The sequence below is a fragment of the Thermobia domestica genome, chromosome 8 (genome assembly GCF_964235325.1).
Source record: "Thermobia domestica chromosome 8, izTheDome1.hap1.1, whole genome shotgun sequence".
Taxonomy (NCBI): Eukaryota; Metazoa; Arthropoda; class Insecta; order Zygentoma; family Lepismatidae; genus Thermobia; species Thermobia domestica.
The window spans coordinates 120,443,900-120,468,968 of NC_137461.1; the positions used below are offsets into that span (position 1 = coordinate 120,443,900).

The following is a 25,069-nucleotide window of genomic DNA, read 5'->3' on the forward strand; positions in this document are numbered from 1 at the left end:
GTACTCATCACATATTTTGAATATAAATATATGTAAACAAAATCTATATTGAGCTAGAGCAGTTTTCTTTATCCTATGTTAACAAACCATACTGATAATTTCCTAGAAGTAAACTGCAGAAAACTAGTTATATCAACACACAAAAATAGCATAAATAGGAAAAAAAAAAAAAAAAAAGTAAAAGCATTACAAAAGACACGAGGAAGATCTGTTTTGTTACTCAAGATATTTAGAGCAGTAATGCTATTTTTTGTCGTTAAAAAAGGAGGTATACTTAATATATTAACACTAAAATAACCAAAGGCAATTTAAAAGGTACATATACAAATTCATTTATCTTTTATATACAGATCTTTCAGTTTATAGTGTTCTTAGATAAAAGTATAAGACGTAGTTTGTATCTTTAAAACATAGCACGAAAATATTTGATTTAAATCATTGGTAAATTTGCGCGAAACTCATTTCGCCGTAATGTTACTTATACATTTAAAAAAAAAAAAGAATCTATACATATCTCCTACATAAGAATACTGATTTAATAAACATGTCATAAACATCACATTTTATTTTCTTTCTTCCATTACTTCAGACGATTACATTTATAATATGTGTATATAATAAATGTTTAATCATTATTACTCTTTACACTTACTATATTTTATTCTTTCAAAAATATTTCATAATAAAAAATAAAATATATTTACATTAGCTCTTCATAATCGCACAAAGACATCATCATCACTTTAAAATTCATTCACTTTTTAAGAGCACTGTACAAAACCTAAAATGCTCTTACACTCATGCTATACAGTGCAAAATACGAGATACAAATTATGAGGATAAAATTGCATATTATTTTCTTCATTTTAGACTTTTACAATATAAAATTGGTTTACACACTGGTATTATTATCTTCAATATTGTATAGTTATTGCCTTATGCGATAGTACAGAGAATTACCTTAAACTTTTAAGTTATTCCGTCTTTTCAACAGGAGTAACTGGGAATACATTTGCAAATCAAATATTACGAAAGGGTGTACTCAAATTCGTATACCGATACACATTTTGGTTAATTCTTAGAAGTAATTTTTTTGTTGAATTTAATCAAATTTATCTACAAAATATATAATTATTTCAAGTATTCTGCCAGCACTGGCAGATTATTGCAATTGTTTTTGAGGCGAATTTACTAAATATTTTACTTGTGTACCACCATGTACAGCCATCAAGCAAAATAAAAATATTTCGTATGTAATCTATAAATAAAATATGCTATTTCTTTTTTGTCGATCACTATATGAACTATTATAAATATATATCTGTAAAAGTTTAACAACAATTCTCTCCTAAACTATCGCTCTTGTTATGCTCCTCTTCTTTTTTAAAGAACCCAACATGATACAAACTATTTCATATGTTTTGTTTCAGAAATTTTTAAATACGATAAAAGGAATCTCATGAACGTAAGCTTTAGTATTCTTTTAATTTAAATTTTGTAGATGGATATAAAACGTTTATATATATATATATAGCACTTACATTAGATCTTCACAATATGGCATAGAGTAATATAATTTCTGGAAATATACCCTATATAAACGTATGCATATAATAATTAAGGCAACAGATCTTAAATTATATATTACGACAACTAAGAGCTTCAAATTATGGTTAACGCAGGTATTTTAAAATTTTAGCACTTACTTCTTCCTTCATTCACTTATGTACCAATTGTTTTATCTTTTCGCATTATGACTTTCACCTCTGATATGGGATATTTTTTTAATATAACTGAAGGGATTAAAAGTATGGGAACCTTCAGTCATCCAATGGACCCGCCACTAATTCTCAAACGAACAGTAAAGCTGGTTACAATAAAATAATAAGCACAATTTCTATCAATGCATAGGTTTACAAGGTGATTCGACTTACAAAAATACTATACGATAATACCTTGCCAGCAAGGGAAGTCAAGCTTAGTTCCTAATATATATATATATGAGGAATGTAGTTTGAACATTCCGTTAAATACATAGATTTTAAGTCATAATCGGGATGATTGTATCTGCATAATAACTTTAACAAAAATTGTATTGTTGAAAAAACACTATCACTTTATCCCTACTATTTAAACTAGGCATAAATGAATATACGAATGAAGAGTAATTAATAATTGTTCATGTCGTTAAAACTCAGAAAGTTTTTCATGTGTTAATCAATTACATCCAACGTAAGGTATACCTACAATAGTTGCAAAATTATGTAAGGAACAAGGGACATTAATTGTTTAAAGGAGCAGTTCAACTTAGAAATGCATTTTTTACAAATTATTTCCATTTGTAGAGTTGAAAATTCTAAAAGAAATGTTTGTTTGATCGCGATACGTTCAGTCGTTAGCGAGTACAGAGGAAAAAAGATTTTGATGACGCCATACGTGGGCACGTTGCGAGAGCAGGTTTCCATACACACAGTGCCAAGCATTTCGTTTGTGAATGGTGCGGTGGCACGTTCTAAAGTGCGATTTCCTTTTCCAGAACTGATTGCAAAGACTTAGAAATGTCATCTGCATGTAGAAAATGATAATATCTGATGGCGGGTTGCACATTTTTTTTTCTATACTATAAAACGTAGTTTTCCTACAAAGCATAAATTCAAGGTTTCACAAAAGGAACTAAAATTTCGAAACCATTACTATGTAAATAGATGATGGACTAGATTGCTATAACACCTAAGTACCTTTCCTTTAATCATGGTTCCAATTCCCAAACATAAGTATGTTCATTTTCACGTTTTGTTGCAATTTTTAATGCTGAGTCTATAATTTTGTGCTTCAAGATATGCACAGAAGCGCGACATATGCGGCAAAAATGAAATAATATCTGTAAAGTTTGCCAGAATAGGAAAAATACTTCACCGGTTAAATTTGTTTAATTTGCATCGCTCTCCGCGGAACTCTCGTCACCCGTTTCATCATCACTGTCACTTGATACATAAAAATCAAAAGATGAGTCAATGTCCTGAGGAATACTGTCATCGTCACTGATTCTTTCTACAAGCCGGTATATTTCACTCCCCAATTCACATTGTATAGCAGTTGTATTTACATTTATTTCTAAAGCAGTACCTTCATAATCATGAGTGACATCGTCGCTATTACCCTCTAATGCCTAGTTTTGACTACAACCGTCAATTGCTTCTTGTACGACATTTTTACGTTGGTAACTGGACACAGATCGGCGCTTGTTCAATGGCTTGGATTCTAAACCTTTCAATAATATACTTAGAACAGCACTTTCTCAGTTTGCGTGTAAATAATTCTCCTGGCATTAGCTTTTCTTTCAGTAAACATGACTGCTCGAAGTCGGACTCTTCAAGATGTTTGGAACACGAGTGTTTTTATTTGTCACAAAAGTTTTCCTATTTATTTCCTTGAGCCATAATTTATATCGATTTGGTGAATTCTCATGACATGGAAACATAAAAAAAGATACTTTATGTCCTCAGCTTTAATCGGACGAGAATTGCAACCGAAAACACAGCACGTGTTAGTCATTTCTACTTCACTTCACAGACACAGCACACGCACATTCGGAGGGGCACATTATTTTCACACAGTACTCTTATATTTATTATAGACGCATTATAGGGGGCACTCTCAGAGCTCCGGGAGACAATGCCATCACCAGAAACATGTCTGGAAGAAACACTGCTTCGCACAACACTGCTCTCTATTTTTTATACCAATGCTGTAGAAAAACAACTAACAAAAACGTTCCTCAAGTATTCAACACAAAGCAAGATTGCTAACGAATCCAAAACACAATCTGTTAAATCCACCGCACTATTAAAGGTTTATCAGCTGCGTACAAGGGAGTGGTTGCTGACTCACATTGAGTTCCTCGCGTAGCACACCGGTAACATCAGCATTTGCGATTTATCAGAAACAAATGCCTATAGAAGCTGAACGAGACGGTCTATCAAGATTTAAAAAAATACGGGTCTATTATTTTTTTGTTAGTCTTTTTATTACACCAAACTTGTTTTTAACTCGAACTGCTCCTTTAACTTTCCTCTATCACTTATGAAGCACTGAATATTCGAACGGGCTCGTAATCAATCTGGATGAACGTTAGGAACAGGTCAGACATATGGTATATCCCTTTCCTAAAAGCCCACCTCATCATGGCTGCTGATAGCATTCGAAAACACGGTGGCTCATAAATCAAGGAGGATTATAAAGAAATAAAAGGAATATACCCACAAATATGAAATATATGTTTATATGCTACATGTCTGAATATAAAATAATAAAAAGGCTTTATTATTTTCTGGGGGAAGGAAACCCATTTTGTTTGTATTTTCCTACAATTTCCTTATTAAAAAAAAAAAAAAAAAAAAACGCACTAGAGAAATGGGAATCTGCAAATTATTTGTAGTACAGTTTCTGGACAGTCATTAAAAACTGTATTATATTTATATGATTACTATGTGTGTGTGTGTATTTCATTGACAACGTTCTGTAAAATCTATCGAACAAAGTAAATACCACATCTCACATAAAAGTGTACCCAACGATACTTATGCAATTAGTAGTATGTATGCAATTGTAGAAAACAAAAACGTGCATGTCAATATATTAAAGAAATATATGATGAGAAACGCACTATCTGTTATCTCAGCAACTGTAACTGGATTATCGTGCATAGCGTTTGTAGCTTTCTATCACCGAATAAACATTAGTGATACATTAGGATGAGAAGCATAAATCTTGGTTTAACGAGGAATGTGAACACGTGAATGAAAAACGATACGACGCCAATTACAATATAGTTCAGAATTGGAGTACTTTCAGGAAGATGAAAACAGTAAACGTGAAGCTATTTATATTTTTAAGAGCAATAAGAGAGAATACATGAAAAATAAGATTGCAGAAATCAAGAGACACAAAAAATAACAACATAATGAACTTGTACAGTCCGCAGCAAAAAACCTGCAACATGAGTATGTAAGTTTATAGTGAAACTACGCCTAACAGCACAGGGATTCAACATAACGTCTAAGTGGCAAGAATCACGCCAGGAGAAACCTCGGCGTTCTTCCCTGCACATTTATTTTGGAACAAAAGACTTCATTGTTTCACAATAAACTTACATGCTCATGTTGCAGGTTTTTTGATGCGGACTGTACTAATGCAGATTCAGGAAAGGGTATCAGCCGAGATAGAATGCAATGGTTTAAGAAAGAAATGGAAACATACTGTCTGATCCCGGTAGTACTCTAAGTAAACGGAAACTGTATTTCGGTAACTTGTTAAAGAACTACCTAATTAGCGACATTGACCGACCAAACTGTTCAGAAGGGAAAAATCGGAATTTATATATATATATACACACAATTGTGTCTATATTTACAGGAAGCTACAAAACGGACTGCAAAAATAGTGCTTCCAATAGGAAACGAATATCGCTAATACTAACCTGCTACAAAATCTTGTCCATCTTTAACACAATTAAATCTCGTATATAGTTGAACTGACCGGAGATCAATACGGTTTCTCCCGTAAGAAGTCAACAATAAAGTAAATGTTCTCCATTAGACGATATTATAAAAAAAACGTTCACTAATTATTCATGGGTTTTACGAAAACCTACACGATTCGGTCAAAAGAAAGGCTATATAACATGCATGTGGTACAAAGATTACGGTGCGAACAGGTAGGAACGTCTTACACGCATTACTTTTTAACTTTGTTTCAGAATATATGATTACAGAAATTGAAGATGGCAATAGAAGATAATTACTGAATATGCTTATCCAAATTCCTGTATACGTGGACGATATAAATTTGATATGAGATGTATGCTGTCTATGCAAGAAAACGTGAAATTTCTTAACCCGGAAGAAACTGGATTCAGTGACTGAAGATGGAGGCGAAGTATAGGCTTAAATAATCTTCACGGAAATATTATAATCAATAATATGGACAAAGTGAATAAATTTAAACATTTAGATGTAGTAATAATATGAAATAAATAAATAAAAAGATTAATGAAGAGAAATGTGTTGATATTCGTACTAAGTAGCGGGCAAACTAAAAGTAATAATTCATAAAAGCATGATTCCGTCCATCATATTCTATGGACGTGGAAGTTCGGTGCTGATCCGCAGAGAACACAGACCGAGGATTTTAAGAAAGGTTGAAAAGAGAGAAAATCAAACGGTTAGTTTAGAAAGTTACGTATGGACGGGACAAGTCACATGTATGAGTATTGAGAACAGTGTGTATAGTTCCAGGTGAAAAGCGTAGGGAATAAAAGAACGTTGGACAGACCAAAACGTGGGGATAATATTTAGTAGTAGTAAAGTAGGTGGTTAACAGTAATCCAGAATGGATTAGTTAAGACAAAGAAAATAATTCAATGAAGTTTTGTTTCTACGGTGATGAATTTTTCAGTTCCTTAAAGCCACAGAGTGGTTATTCAGTTAGACAGATACGATTAACGCCGTGTGCACCAACGAAGTTCAACTGTTAAATGACGTTCAACGTTAACTCTCGATCATGTGGTGGAAAAACTAGGTTTAATTTTGAATGGCCAATCTCGGGGTACTCTTGCTTCCTCCCACATTCACATTCCACCAATTGTTAAATCATCATTCACTTGCTTTAATCGTCCGTCTCAAGATTTTTAATGGTGTAACCAAGTTCCTTGAACTACGTTCAAGTTAGAAAGTTCAATTTTCAACTCGTTTATATGAACGTTTATTTGAACTTCGTTAGTGCATACAGCCATAAATGGTTCTGCGTTAGAACATTTTCTTATTTTGAACCTCAAATAAACAGAAAGCACATTACTAAAATGATTTCAATCGTTTTACTGGAATAGTTTTCCGTTAAGTTCTCGAGACTAGTTCATATCCCGAATTAAAGCCAAGAAGTATTGTAATTAATTTTTAAAAAGCTTGATTATAATTATCATTATATTATATTAAATCTCACTTAGCTGTCGTTCTACAATTACTAGTTTAAATAACTGCATTTTTTCACAGCAGATATATATTTAAAAAAAATACTATTCAGACCTCCCAAAATGTCTGTTTAACTCCATGTAAAATTTTCAATTATAACACATCATATATTAAAAAAAGTAATCGTGAAACAAGTTTTAATGCTTCATGTAACTTTGCTCTCTTCTTACTTTTATCATTTACGTCCATAATTTGATCCGACATACATACGTTTTGCAGACTTGTCATATTAAACAGGAATAAATATGGTGTCAAAACGAATTTAAACACTGAAACAGATCTTGCATAACCATGATGGAAAAAAAACAACTTTGCTGCAACTAATTAAGTTTAACTTGAACGTTAGCGCTATTAAATGTAAACAATATCTTCGGCAAAATCACATTTCAAAATAATGTTTTATTCTGCACTTTGTTAACCCTCTAAGTTTCTTATTGATATGGATTAGAAACACACTAAAGCGCATTTTGTACCATATTCTAGTAGCACATACATAAATTATTGCAAGTAGACTATTTTAATATAAACGTGTAAATTAAGATACAATACAGGCTTCTAATGTATTTGCAGAAAATACACTGCAACATGTTTAAAACAAGCCCTTTGAATTACGTTTGAAGGTATTTTTACATCGTAGTTTGGCTAAGAGTAATACTGTTGTTCTGTCAAAACACTATTCAACATTACTATGAATGAAATGGAAAAATAGAAAAAAAATAATAAGGCGAGGAAACAGCCATTCTTGACTAGTTCTCATTGAAATTTGGCGAACGTGGTATTATTACGAATAAATCCATACACCTTTGGTCTATTATGCAAAACGAGAAATCCTGTTACATATTTGGTTTCTCTTACGCCTGTTTATCTAACACTTCTTATTAAACATATTATGTTCTGTAATGTGTCACAAAGATAACTAAAGACCCCAACATTTCACTACTTCATAAGAAAGGTATACTTTTTACATATATTGCAAGGATTTCCTTGTCAGTCATGGTACAAAGCAAAGATGTCTTAGAAAGAAGTTGTAATACAAGAACTATTGGTTACCTTCCAGCAATTACTTAAAAATCACAACCAATCCAGCTAAATCACTGAATTATTTCTAGGATGTCTGGTCATTTATATAACACTGGAACATGTGCAATAGTTGGCCGAAATTATCGTAATTATATATTCTTAGCTACCTGTATATACATATCACGCTCCACGTATCACACACATACTAATATATTTTTTATTGTTGTAAAATAATCATTAATTTAAATTATATTTAAGGCAATGTGGAGAAGCGATATTAACAGAAATTATATGAACCGGTTTATATAAATATCACACTTAAATAAAGATTGACAATTAGGATTTCAATATATCAACTTACCTTCCTATAGCAGTAAAAGGTATAGCAACACAGCTGCACGTAATTATATTAAAAAAAAAAAAAAAAAAAAAAAAAAAAAAAAAAAAAAAAACACTAACGCTTTTCGCTTACTCTGATGTATGAAAAAAGAATATCTATGTTCTAAAAGAACACTAGAACAGGGCACAAACTGTATCAAAACTTATCGTTCGTTAAGAAGTAAAGGGAGAAAACACCACTTCTTGTGGATGACTACATGGGATTCAAGAAAGCACTGGCGTTGTACTATCAGCTGCATTGGCTTGCTGGGTAAGTTCTGCTTTGACTCGTTTCGCTATGTGGGTCTGTACATGCTTATGAAGATGGTCCTTTCGGCTGAAGGCCTTACCACACTCTGTACACATGTGATTCTTATCCCCAGAATGAATCACATAATGGCGCGTTAGATGCTCATTTCGCTTAAAACCTTTCAAACAGATCGTACAAACAAATGGACGTTCTTGACTATGACCACGCTTGTGCTGATCGAGGTGTTCCTTACGCTTCAACCCGGCCCCACATATGTCACATATAAACCTTCGTTCCAATTTATGCCCAGCCATGTGTTGTTGAAGCATTTCCTTCTCAGGGTACGCCATGTGACACTCAGGACAACAAAACAACGTAGAACCATCGAGCGCAGTTGAGATTCGGATCTCTCCAGGCTTTGGCCTCGGCTTCTTTTCTTTGTTAACTTTCTTCTTCTTTTTCTTTTTCGTTGTGGTTCCTTGTTGTGGGTTCGTTAGTGTTGCCGTAGAAGTCGCTTGTTCCTTTTTCACAGTTTCAGTTGAGTATTTTAGAAAATGATGCAAACTTAAGGGTAAAGTGGACGCAGGAAGTCGTGACAGATAATCAGCTACAGTAGAACCTTGCGTAGTGGCTGTTAAACATTCCCATGATGTAGCAACCGTAGACGATAGAGCTTTATTATCACTTTGGCTGTCACTAGAAGATTGCCCCATATCCATTTCACCTTTATTTTCCTCGGAATCTTTTTCTCTTTTTACAAGAATACCTGCGTCCTTTTTTCCTTTGTTAGTATCATTGGTGTTACCACGTAAGGCCCCTTTGCACAAATCTTGTGGCTGAACATCTGATTCTGCATAAGTGCATTTATCTGCCGTTTGTTGGGTAGTCATCGTTGCTACATTTTGTTGACGAGGCCATGGCGAAATGGAAGAGATTGGAGGACGCATTGGGGCATTGACATGAGTAGTGGGAGGGTGATGCTGTTGAACGACTGCATTTCCTTGACTGTATGGTACGCTAATAGGAGCTTTAGCACCAGCACTAATAATACCTGAACGTTCGTCCATACCAGCTCCGCCAGCATGAGGGAAATGATGTACCGGCATCTCTCCCCATCCAAGTAGCGTGCCTGCATGATATTTAGTCGTTGAATTCATCATTTGTAAAGGATGAGTCGTTGGGGGATGTGGACTTGATTCTGTTCGTCGAACATATTTGCCCATATCAGTAGGCATCCCAATTGGAGCCTGATTGGCGAAATGAGCCGGGGGACTTGAATGTTCTGGACGTAGATATTGAATACCATCTCCACCACTCACCACCATTGCTCCAGACGGCACTGCTTGCGGAGGGATTCCACCTGATCCATCATTCGTGAATTTGGCTGCGAACTGATGCATCGAGGGTAGAGAGGCTGGAAAGTGTCCTCCAAACGGTGAAAAATTCATGATTAATGAACAGATCGAAGCAAATTACACAAGAACACAGCATCTGAAAGTAGAGATTACATGTACATTACAACTTGTTTCAATAGTACAAGAAATAATCAAATATAAACAAATTGATCAAGAAAACAAATATAAACAAACAAACAAACATTCAAACATAAACTTATGTTCATTATTTATTGCCAACGAACCGCGAATTCTTGCAAAATTTCTCGGTTTTCAGGCTTGATTGATCACGAATAAAATTTTCATAAATACAATGAATAAGATCTCATCTAAATTCAATCGCAATTTTGTTTCTATTGCATTATGACGAAGTTTTTTCTCAAAATAGTTTTTCTGAGAGTTTCGACATTTCCTCCTCTCGTCCTCGTGACTATAATATGTTTTAAATAATACCACCGACAACATATGGTAATGTTGCATATGTGTACTAGTTCTTATCGGTACTTACGACTGTCATCCACTTAGGGATTCATTAATACTTCTTTTGTTATATAATAAAAAAATATTGTAATATCTAGGTGAATTAAAACTTCTAATTATGCAATGATGTAAGTTTATATTACAAATCTGAGGAGCAAACTAATATTAGGCAAATTTTTAAGTGTGAAATAGAAAGATTGGTCATGAAGTGGTTCAAGGTACTTAACTAAGAAATAACGGATTTAAATACCATTCTTTTACTTTACAACTTTCTTCTTTAAAAATTATGGAAGACATGTATATACTTTCAACACCTTTAAATGAAATGAAATCTTCGAGTTTTACGTCCCACGATTATGCCGGCTAGGCTAAAGGAGACTGTGCGGTGGAATGAAGTGGGAGGAAACGGGAGAACCCCGAGGAAACCCATGCACACGGTGTTTGTCCACAACAAAGATCACTTGGCGGGAATTCAACACCTCTAGTACTCATATACAATTATCTAGATAAATCATTTTGATACTGATATTAGGAAGAGACATACGTCATGAAATTTCATTTATTAAAAAACATGTAACATTCTTGTACAAGTCAATTACTACTTCTACCGTTTGGCATAACCGGTATTTATGTTCGACTGTTTCACGGTTACTAGTACAACCTGTAAGATTTTTATGTAACTTGACATGTCTTTGTCTAAGTTTAGAAAATAAGTCTATGGGATTGAAATCCACCAACAATATGAGGTAAAATACAATTTTCCAGTATAACTTTAAAAAAAATAAAAAAAAATAAAGGTATATTTTCTCCACAATCATACTTGATGCTGAAATCAACCACGGACAAACGACTGAAAGGAGATAAATTTGCCCCAAACTTGGCAGAATCTCTTATATGAATAAGTTTCTTCGATAACTTTCATTATTAATTAATTAAAATTAAAAGGTAAATATATTTCCTATAACTGATTAGATGTTCGTGAAAGTAATTAGATTTTGATGTAAAATATCGTATTTTTTCGTCTTCCCAATCATCCAAATGTCTGGAATTGAAAAATTCCAAGAAGAGGGGTAAGCTCATCTCTCAAATAAATAAATAAATAATAAAAGAAATTCTACGAGAATCTTCATACATATTCTCAGCCAAGGCCTATGAACACACCAGTCTTCACATTGTTGATGGTGATTACATGAAGACAAGCTTAATACGGAGTGAAGATAATTATGTCTTTAGTGTTGACGAAAGGGGTATTCGGAGTATTCTTTGCTTGTTTCCGATTTTTATGAAACAAGGCATGTGTTTTGAATGAACCTTTAAGATTTAACCCTATTATCTGAGGTTCAAATTAGCCAGAGATGAGGGGGTAACACGTCAGAAGAGTCCGGAAAAAAGGGCGAGGCCAGAAAGGCCAGAAAGGCCGGAGTGAAAACGGCCCCGCATCGAGGGGTCGAGTCAAAACGCCCCGGTCCAAACGGCCTGGGTAGAGAGAGCACCACGTCAAAAGACTAAAATCAAAGTACAAAAATTATTATTATTAGATGAAATTTATTTGAGAAAGTACAAAAATGCTTATTAGATGAAAAATATACTGTGGACAGTACCTAATTTAAATGTGTTGAAAGGACATACATGATCTGTATACAGGGTTAGTCAAAAGTACTGTGACAACCCAGTAATAACGATACAAGTGGACGGAGGAAAAGCAGATGCTGCAAGTGGATATTGATGAGAAAACTGCATTGAATGAGGGCACAGATGTCATGGCAGATACTGGGATTCTATCATATTGGATATCATACAATATTTTTAAATGGAAAGGGGTATGTTTGACACACCAATTAGGTTTGGATCTTCCACAAACGTGAATCTGAACTCAGTTTTTACTTATCATTATTCTTTTACGAGGTAAATGTACTTTGTATGTAGCAGATAAAGTATCGGGACAGGCCAGTAATAAGGAGACATCCTAGGGGAGGAAAAGCAAATGCTGCACGTGTTGGTGCAAAAACTGAATTGAATGGGGGTGTGGATATCATAACAGCCAACTTGGATTCCGCCACATTGGATATCACACAATATTCTTTAAACAGAAAGGATGTGTGACATATCATATTGAGTATGATCTTTTCCGAAATGAGAATATGACTCTCCTTTTTAACCTACCACTAATTCCTAATGAGGTAGTGTATGCTACGTTTAAAATTAAAGGATTGATAATTATCTCAAAGAAGGTTTACTGTACAGGGTGGCCCAAAAGTAGGTATACACCTCTGCTTTGATGAAGTATAACATTCTAGTTTATGGGTTTATTTGCTTCGGCTGTTCCGAGCTTAAAGTATATGTAAAAAGATATTAAGAACAAATAATAAAGAAACTAAGTCTACATGATGGATAACAATAAGAAATGATATAAAAAGCAATAGTTGATCAGTATGGGACTGTATACCTACTTTTGGGTCACCCTGTACTCCTGTGGGTAACTGTATATTGCATATTGCAGAGCAGCATGAACACGAAAATGTGTCGATTATCTGACACTAAATCACCCGATCATAGAAACTGGCAAGCGTACGCTGTAGCACACAACGAGGAAGTCTTTTGTTTCTTTCGCAATGCGATGCCGTAAGTCTGGGTGTGTGTGTTTTTCTTGTTGGAATCAAACGCAATTAAAATTATGTGTGGAGACTTGCATGACAGGAAGAATCTGTTTACGAAGCACTGTAAAATACTTCTCACATGTCAGATTGCCATTATTTAAAAAAAGGGCAAGTAATATGTTTACTATCATTCTACCCACACATTCAGTTTTTGTGGATATTGGGTACGATGATGTTCCATCATTCAATGTGGGTTTTCATCGCTCCAATAGTGACAGTTATGTCGGACCACCAGACTGCTTAACATAAATATACGTTAAGGTGGATCACTACCCGGAAGTCAGTATAAGCATTAGTTCATTGGCTTAACCAACGCGTAAAGAAATGGCACATATTATAAGTATTACACTATAAAATAGAGTTATGCGTCAGCTACAACATGAGATACTATTTTCTGTGCTTATGTATTCTGTTAGCTGAAAAAGTAACATATAAGAGAAAAACTTGATCAGTTTTAAGATGAGTACGCAAGATGGCGCTTGCTGTTAGATTTTCCTACTCCTGTGCTCAGTTTTATGAAATTTTTACTTACAAACATAAATTATTTTACAAGTAGTTGTCTCATTACGCAATTTGGATATTAAATTACCGTTTCTCGTGTTATGTTTTAAATTTTATCCAAATATTATTTTGTGTTTACGGAAATAGTTTTAGCGGCTGAATCTCATGCTTACGCAGGACGCCATAATGCTTCGTTGCCAAACTTACATGTGTACTATTGCAGTCACAGTAGTAGGGCAATTCCTTGTTAGCGTCTGAAGTCCAGAGGCGGAACCTGTGAATTGTGACAAAACTATTATAGTTAATAAAAATGGAAAATGGGGAAACAGAAGGAACCATATATATATATATATATATATATATATATATATATATATATATATATATATAAAGAGGAATCCAATACTAAGTAAAAGATCGAAGAGACAAAGGAAACAAAGAGAAAGGAAGCATAAATTGAAGAAGCAGCTAAGCGCTTTTCAATTTTTAACTGTTTGTTTCCACGTAATACAAAGATTTATTTTGACGATCATTTTGAACGTTAAATATGTAGCCTAATATGTTTTCTTTCTTTTTTCTTCTTTCCTTTCCTTTCTTTCTTTATTTTTGCTGAAACTTAATTTGCTTAGGTACAATATATCTTCTTGAAAATAATCTATATATGTTTTTGAGCTTTCATGCATACGCGAATAGTCGCCTGAACCCGTTAGTGGAAAATAGTAATGAATTCCACTTACTAGGGAAGGTCGTGAGGTGTTACTCTGACTTCATATTAATACTATGCTCAGTCGACTAATTTTTACATATGAAACAGTTAAGCAACCGGAGAAATTCTCGATCGCAAGCTTGTTCGAATTATGGGCGTTAAAATTTCAAAATTGAACAGATTTTGAAAACAGTTGGAAGAAACCTTTTTTTTTTTTTTTTTTTTTTTTTTTTTTGTTTGAGATACACGCTTCATTTTTGGTACTGGGGTGTTGTCTTGGGTACTCGACGGAATGGTGAGGTCAAAACGTACACATTTTGCAAGATAAGGGAACTTATTGGGGAAGGGTAATGGCGTCTTACAATTTGCAAATTGCATCCTATTTGGCACACCGGATAAATAGGCTAATAAAATTTATTTGAAACCAACTGTATTGTCATTCAAATGTCACTTTCTGTGTGGTCATCTAAACATTAAATAATGACATTTGTCTTCGAAACGCGGGGCTAACTCCAACGCGACTCCCAATACAGCCGGCCTCTGTGCAGTGGATAAAATGAAATATTTCAGTTTAACATCCGATGATTATACCCTTTAGGCTAAGGAAGACGATGATTAAGGCAAGTGAGTGGTGATGGAAGAATTGATGGAATGAGAAGAAGGGAGGAAACGGGAGGACCCCGAGAAAACCCATGGACATGATGGTATTCATTGTGGAAGACGGTGTTTCAATATCTCATCCATAGCCATTTTTTAAAATTTTCAACGGATTTTAATGGCGATTGTTTGAAAATAGTGGCCAACTTCAGACAATATTTTACGGTATTTCGCGAGAAATGTGACCAGAAAACAAACAATCGGCTAGCGATGATGTATGCAAACAGCGGTTTTCTTGAGAATAAAAGTCACCTGGTTCACAACTTTGAACGCACATTCCCGCTAACCATTTTTTTCTTCTTTATATTTTTCGGTCTATGTTCTCGTTGAATATCTTAAAATTCCTGGAATTTGACCAATATTTCCCCATAATCGACATTCCAATTGCTGAAAACTAAGCACATGGCTAGCGATCATGTATTAGAACACCGTATCCTGCGATGCATAAACATAGGCCGACAGGATTCGGAGTACCGCGGCAGGGCAAGCCTGTCTGGCATTGCTCGAGCTGTTTGGACCTAGCTACAGAAGGGGAAGAACCAGGCCAGTAGTCAGTCCTAAAATGCAGGGGAGCGGTATAAGTTAGGGGGGCCGATCCAACCATATTATTGTTCATTTGCAAGCTTATCGTGCACATTTTAGGGGAGCAGTAAAAATTTAGGGGGAGTCCGGCCCCCTAGACCCCTCGGGGATACGGGCCTGGGAAAAACACAACAATATAGATCACAAGTTTAATTATGAATATCGCGTCTTTCTTAATTGAATTTTGCACGCCTGGCAAAGCGTTTCCAAGACAAATGTGATTGTTCAATTTGAAGGTGGCCACACAGGAGAGTGATATTTGAATAACAATATAGTCGAATAGGGATATCAAATACATTTTATTAGCCTATTGGCCCCAGGGGTAAAAGTTAAGGAGAATGCGCGGACGCCGTACAACCATCTCGAAAAAAAATTAAGGCGTCCCCCCAGTTCCGAAAAAACTATAATGGGTATAGATAGGCAGGGGAACGGCGTGGTGTCATGCCGCTACCTACCGTTCCCCCATCTTTTCAGATCCACTTTTACCACTGGTTGGCCCAGTATGCCAAATGGGAGGCAATTTGCACGGTGTAAGACGCCATTACCCTTCACAAATAATCGCCCTTATCTTGCAAAATGCATACGTTTTGATCTTACTACTGTCTTGGGTATCCCGGAGAACTACCTGATATCAAAACTGAAGCCTCTATCTCAAGAAATGGTACTTCAAACTTTGTGCAAAATCTGTTCAATTTTGAACTTTTAACGCTTTTTTGACACCTCGTAACCCTAGAAAATTGTTGTTTCTGTAAGTACCGGATATGGAAGTGGAGATACAATTTTAACAACCGGTCCCAAGAACCTGAGAAATTTTAATTATCGGTTCGGGCGAACTAGGTGAATGACACAATTGAGTAAAGCAATAGACCAGTATGCTCTGCCAACGATCAGGCCATGAGCATCCGCAGCGGAGGCAAGGGGACAATCGCTTTACCCTGCATTTTCGAAACACTTTTACCCAGAAACACACATGAAGGAACATTATATTTGGTTACACCTACTACAATATTTAATATAGTCCACAAAGTTATGCATTATGCCTCAATAATAACTGTTTTGCATTATGCGTTATGCGCATCAATGTGTGTCGGGCTTTTGCTCCTTCCCCGACCTTGGAAAAATCCTGCAAGTGTTTCTGGATAAAAGTGTTCTTATTCGGAACTGTTATTATCTAAGGTGTGCAGAGTATCAAGTATGAACCAGTACTAGAAGATATCGTGAAATTGTTATCAATATATGCCACTATAAACAAGAGTTACAGAATTCATACTTGAGCTTATTATTGTTGAAGATCATGTGATATATGAAGTACAGCAATCAAGGTGCAAAAGCAAGTACTTGCAAAACACATGGAGAAATGAAGTAGGTTAAATATACTAGTAGATTTTAATAAAATTAGCTGTAAATAGCTTGGTAGGTAGATCACCTCTGGCGCACGAGATCGCTGGTTCGATCCCACTTTTCGCCAGGAAGACTTTCTGTAGGACCCATAGTGTGCGTGGATTTTCTCGGTGTTTTCCCACTTCCTTCAGTCCATCATTTTGATAATCATTATCATTGCTCCTTTTAGATTCGGATTATAATCTTGGAATATTAAACTAGAAAACTTCAAATAGCGCCTTCGGCACCCTAACACCCGTGCTAATCACAGTTTTACTCGCTTTGGGAACTTATGCAGACTCATTCTGACGCGTGATTACTAAAGAGTTCGACTAACATGTTTCCTGCAGTAGTCAGGCCTTTAGTATGACGCTAATCATACGTCAGAACGACTCTGCATAAAGCCCTATCTCAGATTCCTCATTCCACCTGGATTGTGGAACAAATCTGTCTATGTAAGAAACCTAGTAAAGGTTGGTGATAGTTTTCATTTAACGAAGCCATGTTTGGTCCAGAAAACGCTGGAATTTTAGCCATAATGATTATCATCCCGGTAGCCACTCAATATTGTAGGGGGCTCGACTGAAGTTAGAGGGAGTTCGATCCAACAATATTATAGTTCATCACCATATTATAGTTCATTTGTAAGCCTACCGTGAAAATTTTAGGGGGGCAGCCAAAATTTAAGGGGGCCCTGCCCGAATAGACCCCCCGGGATACGGGCCTGATGATTATGCCATCTAAAGTAAAGTTACACTAAGACATTCAACTTACAAAATACCTGCACGGGAATACAACAGACAAAATACCACGCTTGAAGGAACTAAGTCTGTTTTGTTGAAAAGATCGGGTTTGTGCAATGGTTTTGTATTTGTATACTTATTTTTAATTTGCACCTTTGAGACATCTAGTTATAGATAAACGTATATCTTTGTAATTTGCAGAGAAAATTTTACCATAAAAGTATATTTCGTTATCCCTAAATGCAGTTTGAGTCGAATTTTGCCCAGAAAAGGCTGGAATGTTAGCTATGATATTTAAGCCCCTAAAGTAAAGCTGCTCCAAGGATTGCAACTTCGCCTATAAAATATCATTTTTGAATCTACTAAGAATCTGTTTTGTCCTATCTACATAGGTAATGATTTTGTATTTGTATACGTATCCTTAGTCTGCACCGTAGAGGCATCTAATTATAAATAAATGTATAACGTTTAACTGCCGTTTTCTAAGAATCTATTACCATAGAAATGATATAATTTTCCCCTAAATGCAAATTGAGTTGCCCTTTGACCAGAAAACAATAGAATTTTAGCCATGATATACTAAAGTAGAGATAAGTTTTACACCAAGAATTACAACTATGCTTATAAAACACCTTTTTTGAGCGTACTGAGAGTCTGTTTTGTGCAAAAGATGAAATTTATGTAATGATTTTGTGTTAGTATAGGCATTCTTAATCTGCACCGTAAATACATCTAGTTTGAGAGATACGCATAACGTTTCATGAGTTTAAAAAAAAAATACTTTTGTTTAAAGAATATAACTAATTCATATTTTAAAGCAGGCAGTATTGAGTAAAATGGAAATAAAAGCTCTCATTTCTCTTTGTTGTAAATCATGTATAAAATGCGATCGTGTCTAAACACTTTTCTATCCGTAACTCATGTGGCAACATCGCATGTATCGCGATGTGCTCTGCCATCTAGTGAGAAAGTTTTACCCTAAAAGTGACTAGCGATCCAGCTTAATACTGCTGTCTCCGATATTTCGCATCATTACTTCGGAAAATTCAGTGCGGTGATCAGTCATCTGCTGTCAGTTTGTGTACTAAACGCACTTTGTAAGGTTTAACTTACTGCATGCCAGAATTCGTTGCACTGAACTCTGGGAAATGTCCATCGTGTTGGCTATGCTGGCTGGCTGTCGATGTTTGCAGAGCATCCACAAAAGACTGTCACACATCTAAAGAAACTGCCTCAATGCTTCCTGATCACACACTGTCTTTATCACTTTCACCTTATGCAAAATGTCGAATGGTTCTTTCGACGGTTGACTTCTAAACTGAGTTACGTTCGGGGAAAGTAGCATTAAGTTATTGTCGCATTTCGATATACGATCGCTTGGGATCTCCACAACCACACATCATTACTAACATAATACTTAATCGTTCACTTTGCTCTATCAGGGTGTCTACTAAAATTCCAAAATGAAATTTCGTGACTTTTTCGTGACCTTTTCTTTACCAAATCATAAAACTTCCTAACATTTTCAAGAGCGAACTTGCGTGCGAATTAGGCCAAACTTTCATCTATGCGATAAAAACGTACTTTGCTTGCGATTTGGTAGCGTCTAAAACCGACCATAGACATTTTTGGTGGTGAATTTTGACGTTTTATAGAACAAAGTTTTCCAATCTGTACCTACATTTGAACAGTTAAAAAAAATCGTGACCCAAACTGACTTTTTCGTGACTTTCATGACCGTTTTTTGATTTCGTGACTTTTTCGTGACATTCGTGACTTTCGTGACCGATAGACACCCTGTCTATTCTGACCTCTGACATGGACATAGTTCTCCTTCCTTCGACACAACATTCACCAACACAAGTACCAAAATACAGAAAGTTCGTCAAGTAACAAGTACAACTGACTATATCCTTAGGTTACGTAAAGCTGTAGTTATGAGCTAGTTGATCAACCGTGTTTATCACCTACTACTAAAAACTTGTGACCCATGAATAGAAACTGATTCTGATCGAACTTTTCTTTATTCGGCTTTTTCCTTAAACCTACACACAGCTGCAGATAACCACTAAGATACTTTTCACTAATACTTCGGTAACTATCAACTGAATTATCCACTACACAAAACATCACGTATCTTCTCAATGTTGTACAAATAAAATAGCCTCAATTCTCAAACCTAGTTCACACAGCATAAACCATAACTCCCAATCTCAGGGTATGAGCCAACATTCTTAAACACTTTTCTTCTAGTTGTAACTACACTTCCAACACTGACTTTCGGCCCGTATCAGCTGGCACTTGTGTCGTAAGATAAAGTGTCACATATTAATATGGGGCATGAGTCCACTTATTTTTAATGAGGAATTTATATACCAAGTTTCATCTTCCTAACATAACAAGAAGAGCGGGAGATAAACCAATTTTTGGTAGAGATTTTGACCCGTCACTCCATTTTGATCGTCAAAATAACGCGATAAAACCTCAGTTCGAGGTACGTAACAACTACATCTAAAAATTCATTTCAAATGATTTAATCCATTTCCCATGAAGAAATCATGAAATGAGATCCTTTTCATTTTTATATTACAGATTACAGTTGAACACTGATACAGCGAATTCGCTATGCATGACTCTCAAACTTTTTATTTTTATTTTAATGATATTCTGTACTGGTGATGATCTCTTGATAAACAAATATTTTAAGCCAACTCTGAAAGTAAGCATGAACTAAGAAATACGACTGAAGAAAGTAATTATCACATATTTAAAACTTCGTTTTTTTTTTTTTTTTTTTTTTTTTTTTTTTTTTTTTTTTTTTTTAGAGGGAGTATTATGAGTTAACCTACCCTTACCCCCAAAAATTGGGGATTTTTGAGCTGGGGGAAAATTCCAATAACCCTGTCCGAAAGAGACTTTACAAAAATAGTCGAAACAAAGATTTGCAGGACAATTTGCAATGTTAACAGCATCATTATATAAGAAACAACTGGACCTATTAAAAGCAAGTGGATAACTGGTGAAGACGTCTCTGCAGTCATGTGGCTTACAGAACATTCCGTTTTCCAGTGGAGTAAAGCCGAAACGTATAGACACGAAATGTTCTTCACGCACAAAGTAAGAAGCAAACAGTTGCAAAGTAAAAGAATATGTGCAAGGAACTTACACAAGATACAAACTCGTAGTCTGATTTGGATGTTATAGCTTAATGAACAATAGTAATTCATAATTTTCCCCTCTTGATAAAGAGCAAGCTATAAGTGATAAAAATATTAACTGCATGTTTCAGGGAGGCTTGTTTACAGAATATGTGAAAGGTGAACTATCAATCAAGTGTGTGGTTTGCAATTCATATTGTTATACTGATCTTGCATCGTTTGGCCTAATCCTCGTTTCGCCTAACCAATTATCTGACACTTTTATGACAGATAAAAGATAAGCTTTATGTCCGCCATTTTAGGCGAAATAAGGATACTCGTTTGGCCTAATCATCGTTTTGCCTAAAATGGTGGACTATAAAAAAATCGTGGAGATAAAATTGGAGGGACATTTTTCAAAAAAAAAATATTCCCTACTATGTGAAGAACTGAGAAATACAAATTAGTTTTCTCATAATAGGACTGATTTGTAATAGGACTATTTTCTTTCGGAAAAATGTTTCGACAATTGTAGTTACTTTTCCGTTCCATTTTGAGAATATTAATGCCCCCACAGGGTGTATAGTGACTATATTTGAGATGAGAGAAACACAAAAAGTTACAAAAAGTTATTAATTTTGTTTAAAGGTGAGTGCTGTTCAAAACTAATTTTTAGTTTGCAGTTTGTTTCCAAATATCTGATATTGTCAAATGGTACTGTTAATCGATACGTTAAAGGAAATACAGTTTGTGTGCTTCTTCTTGTGTAGGTACAAAAGTTATTTTATTGTAGGTTTTGCTGATCTTTCAGACGATTTCATTCCAGTTTCAACGCTTTTTTGAAACTGTTAATGCATTATAAGAGATCCGATTGTGATTCTATTGTAATTACAATTCGTATGAAATTTGTAACTATTTCGAGCTAGATCTGACAAAAGATCCCTAAATTTGCTCATAACTTAACAATGGACAATTGTGATCGCAATGAGTGATTAGTGACAAATCGCTCCGCTGACAAATTGCTCTTTGGATAATTCTACAATTCAAACATCTCAATGTGTTACTGACAAAGAAAGAAGAAAAATAAATTTTATTTCTTATTATTACTCTTGAAATTACAACTTTTGAGTTAAATTTCCACTAGTTTCACATACTACCGGGAATGTCCATAGCATAAGTCTCTAAGATGCACATTGAGATTGAAACCCTTGCTTCTCGGTGGTTGTTTCAGCAGGAAGAAGTTGAATGCTCCTCCAAACAGGTGGTGGCCAACCGGGATCTGTTACGAGAGTGGTTGTCCTGCTGGTACACTCCATTTGCACTCATATGACAGAAATAAAGATATAGTTGACTCTGGTGATCTTCGATACAATACGGGTGAATAGTAGGTACCAAAGGTCCAAAACATTGCTTACAGAAAAATACTATAAATCAACATTGTCTCCGTTATCTTGTACAATTCCAACCTGACATGATTTCGTTGGCTGGCACCAAATTATAGATCACTATCGGCGTGATGAGATTCAAATCGAGGCTCATCGCACCAGGGTTTGCTGGTTAAGCTGTTAAAAAAAAACAGGTTTAACCCCCCCCCCAAAAAAAAAAAAAAAACGAAAAATGTTCGTAAAAGTGTAAGTGTTAATACATTTATGGGTTATCACGTTTCACTCCGGTATATTATTCGTATTATATTCAGACCTAAACTTCCCATTCATTACTCAAAAAGATTATACCACAAAAAGCAACTTTCGTATTTTTTTTTATAAGTTTATGAATGCTTCTTTTGTGTTTTTTTTAAATAGTTTGTTATTATTGTTATGCAATTTCAATCAAAGAAAAATTCTAAATATTGTTTCGTTTTATTAATGTTTACTATTGATAAAATACATCGAAATGCTGTAGTTTTTTGGGGGAGAGGAGGATTCATACAAATCCCACGAGAGGCATTTATTGAAATCAGAAGTATCTTTGGTATTTATTTATGTATAAATGGGTCAGGGCCAAAGTGGACTCAAATAATTCGTATCTTTATTCACTTTTCTTACAGATATGCAAATTAAGTCTATTTCTTCTTCTTCCCGTTATATTTCTCTATCTTGGACTAATAAAAGTCGTAATGAACTAACTTGGACTAAATTAGTTCTTCTGTACTCTGCAGCATTTTGAAATTGTCCATATGTAATTCTGTATAATGGTTTCACTTGTGCAACCGGTTATCTTTTTGTCCTTCTAAAATGGCTCTTGACAGTTACATTAACAAGTACCTAAAGATCAACAACGTATTTTTACAAGGAGTCATTCATGAGTGAGTCGGCAGACATATCGCGTTTGTGGTCAATTAGTCCCGGTTTCGAGTTCAAATGGAGGACAATATCTCTCGGATGTAAGCCGAGAAGCGGTTTGATTCCGCTTTAAGCTTATGTGACCTCTTCCAGCATAACCCGGTTGCTGCATATAACACCAAGATGGAACAAACTTATTTCTCTCCATATATGATATAAATACATACAGCAAATTATTAAAAAAAAAAAAGTTTAAACTCAAAAAATACCGGGTTTAAACAAAAAAACGGGTTTATTTATTTTTTTAACATGATTTTTGCCAACCCTGCATCGCACCATGCTACTCGTTTTTATGGTCCAGTCACGGCATTCTGTTGCCAGTGTAAAACATTAACCGTAGTGACATATAATGACAATTAGTAGACCCTGACCTCGTGGGTTATCGGCTTCTGAAGTCCATACGATGAAGCGAACGTTGTCTACTAACTATCCGGCTGAACCCCTTATTCAGTTAGGGGGCCGTCTTGGCCAAGGTTTACTGGTGTTCGGTGCAGTAAGCAAAGTTATGAAAACATTTATACCTTACATGTGAGTTTCTTTTTACATTGTTAAATTACTGTAGATTTCCAAATTATGCAGATTCAATATTGAAACCGGAAATATATATATAACTTACGGCAGGAATAGAGTAATAATGTGAGACATGCAACCTGTTTATCGGAAACTGAATTCTCATCAAAAACTATTTCTCATTATCTCTTACGATTTTTAATATTTAGGAATCAATATTGAAACCGAAAGTTATACTAGTTCTTACTTTAATAGAAGACTCAAGCTGAGATGAAATCTATTCTTAAGATTTGGAATCCATACCATAAATCGTTTGGATCGTTAGAGAACGTGTCGATATATATACGATATATGAGTAGGCCAATGGCAAAACCCGTTAAATTCACTTAAAGAAAATGAGATAGTGGTTGCTTTGGAAACCTTAGTTGGAAAGCTATTATTTCCAAATAGTATTCAGTAGAAAAAGTCATTTTAACTAGTTGAAAATTGAGATTGAAATATGTGCTAATTACCAAAACTTGTTAAATCCATCATGGCAACAGATGCAAAACCAGTTAAATCCCTCTTCCATATTCAGTTTCATAAACTGTTAAATCCCAAACCTGCAAATAACTTCATGAGAAAAGCAGAATCAAACCCGGTTAATTCCATATTTCAAACAATTTGTGGTTTCGTATTTTATAGGATTAGTCTAGTAATCTGAATATTTATTGCAACTCTAAGTAAATCATTTGAAATTTTATTTGGCAGAATTTGAAGTGTGTGCTTTCATTATTTTTTTTTTTATTTTTGGACTGAAAATTGGAAAAAAAAAATGAAATCTTTAGTTTTATTTGGTCTAGGAATTAATTCGTGCGGGTGGACAAGAGATGGTGCAACGAACGGAGCGTCCCACAGTTCCGTGTATCCACACATGTGTTGCAAACCCCTGTCATCGCGTATCGTTCGTAGTATAGGGCAGTGGATTAAAGCGTCAACAACACCAGTTTGTAGTTAAGTGAACATGGCGCAATTTGTGCCTGATAAAGTGTTTTTGCGGGGTGTCCTGCTGCATTACTTTAACATGCAGAAAAGTGCGACTGAAAGTCATCGTATTTTGGTGGAAGTGTATGGTGACCATGCTCTAGCTGAGCGAACGTGTCAGAAGTGGTTTGCACGGTTTAGAAGTGGTGATTTCGGCTTGGCAGACCAAGAGCGAGCTGGACAGCCAAAAAAATTTCAAGACGAAGAATTGACAGCATTGCTCGAGCAGGATTCGTGTCAAACGCAGGAACAACTTGCAGCAGCATTAGGCGTTGATCAAA

The 25,069-nt window shown here is 35.1% G+C and overlaps 1 protein-coding gene across 4 annotated transcripts in view; it reads right to left on the reverse strand.

Moving 5' to 3' along the window:
- Positions 1–493: 493 nt before the first annotated feature.
- Positions 494–25,069, reverse strand: part of LOC145693174 (uncharacterized) — a 46,434-nt gene continuing 21,858 nt past the window's right edge. For all 4 annotated transcript variants that reach the window (XM_081768944.1, XM_081768941.1, XM_081768943.1 and 1 more), the window contains exon 2: positions 494–10,167. In XM_081768944.1, the coding sequence (XP_081625070.1) occupies positions 8,652–10,124 (1,473 nt within the window). In that variant the 5' untranslated portion in view covers positions 10,125–10,167 and the 3' untranslated portion in view covers positions 494–8,651. The remainder of the gene's footprint in view (positions 10,168–25,069) is intronic.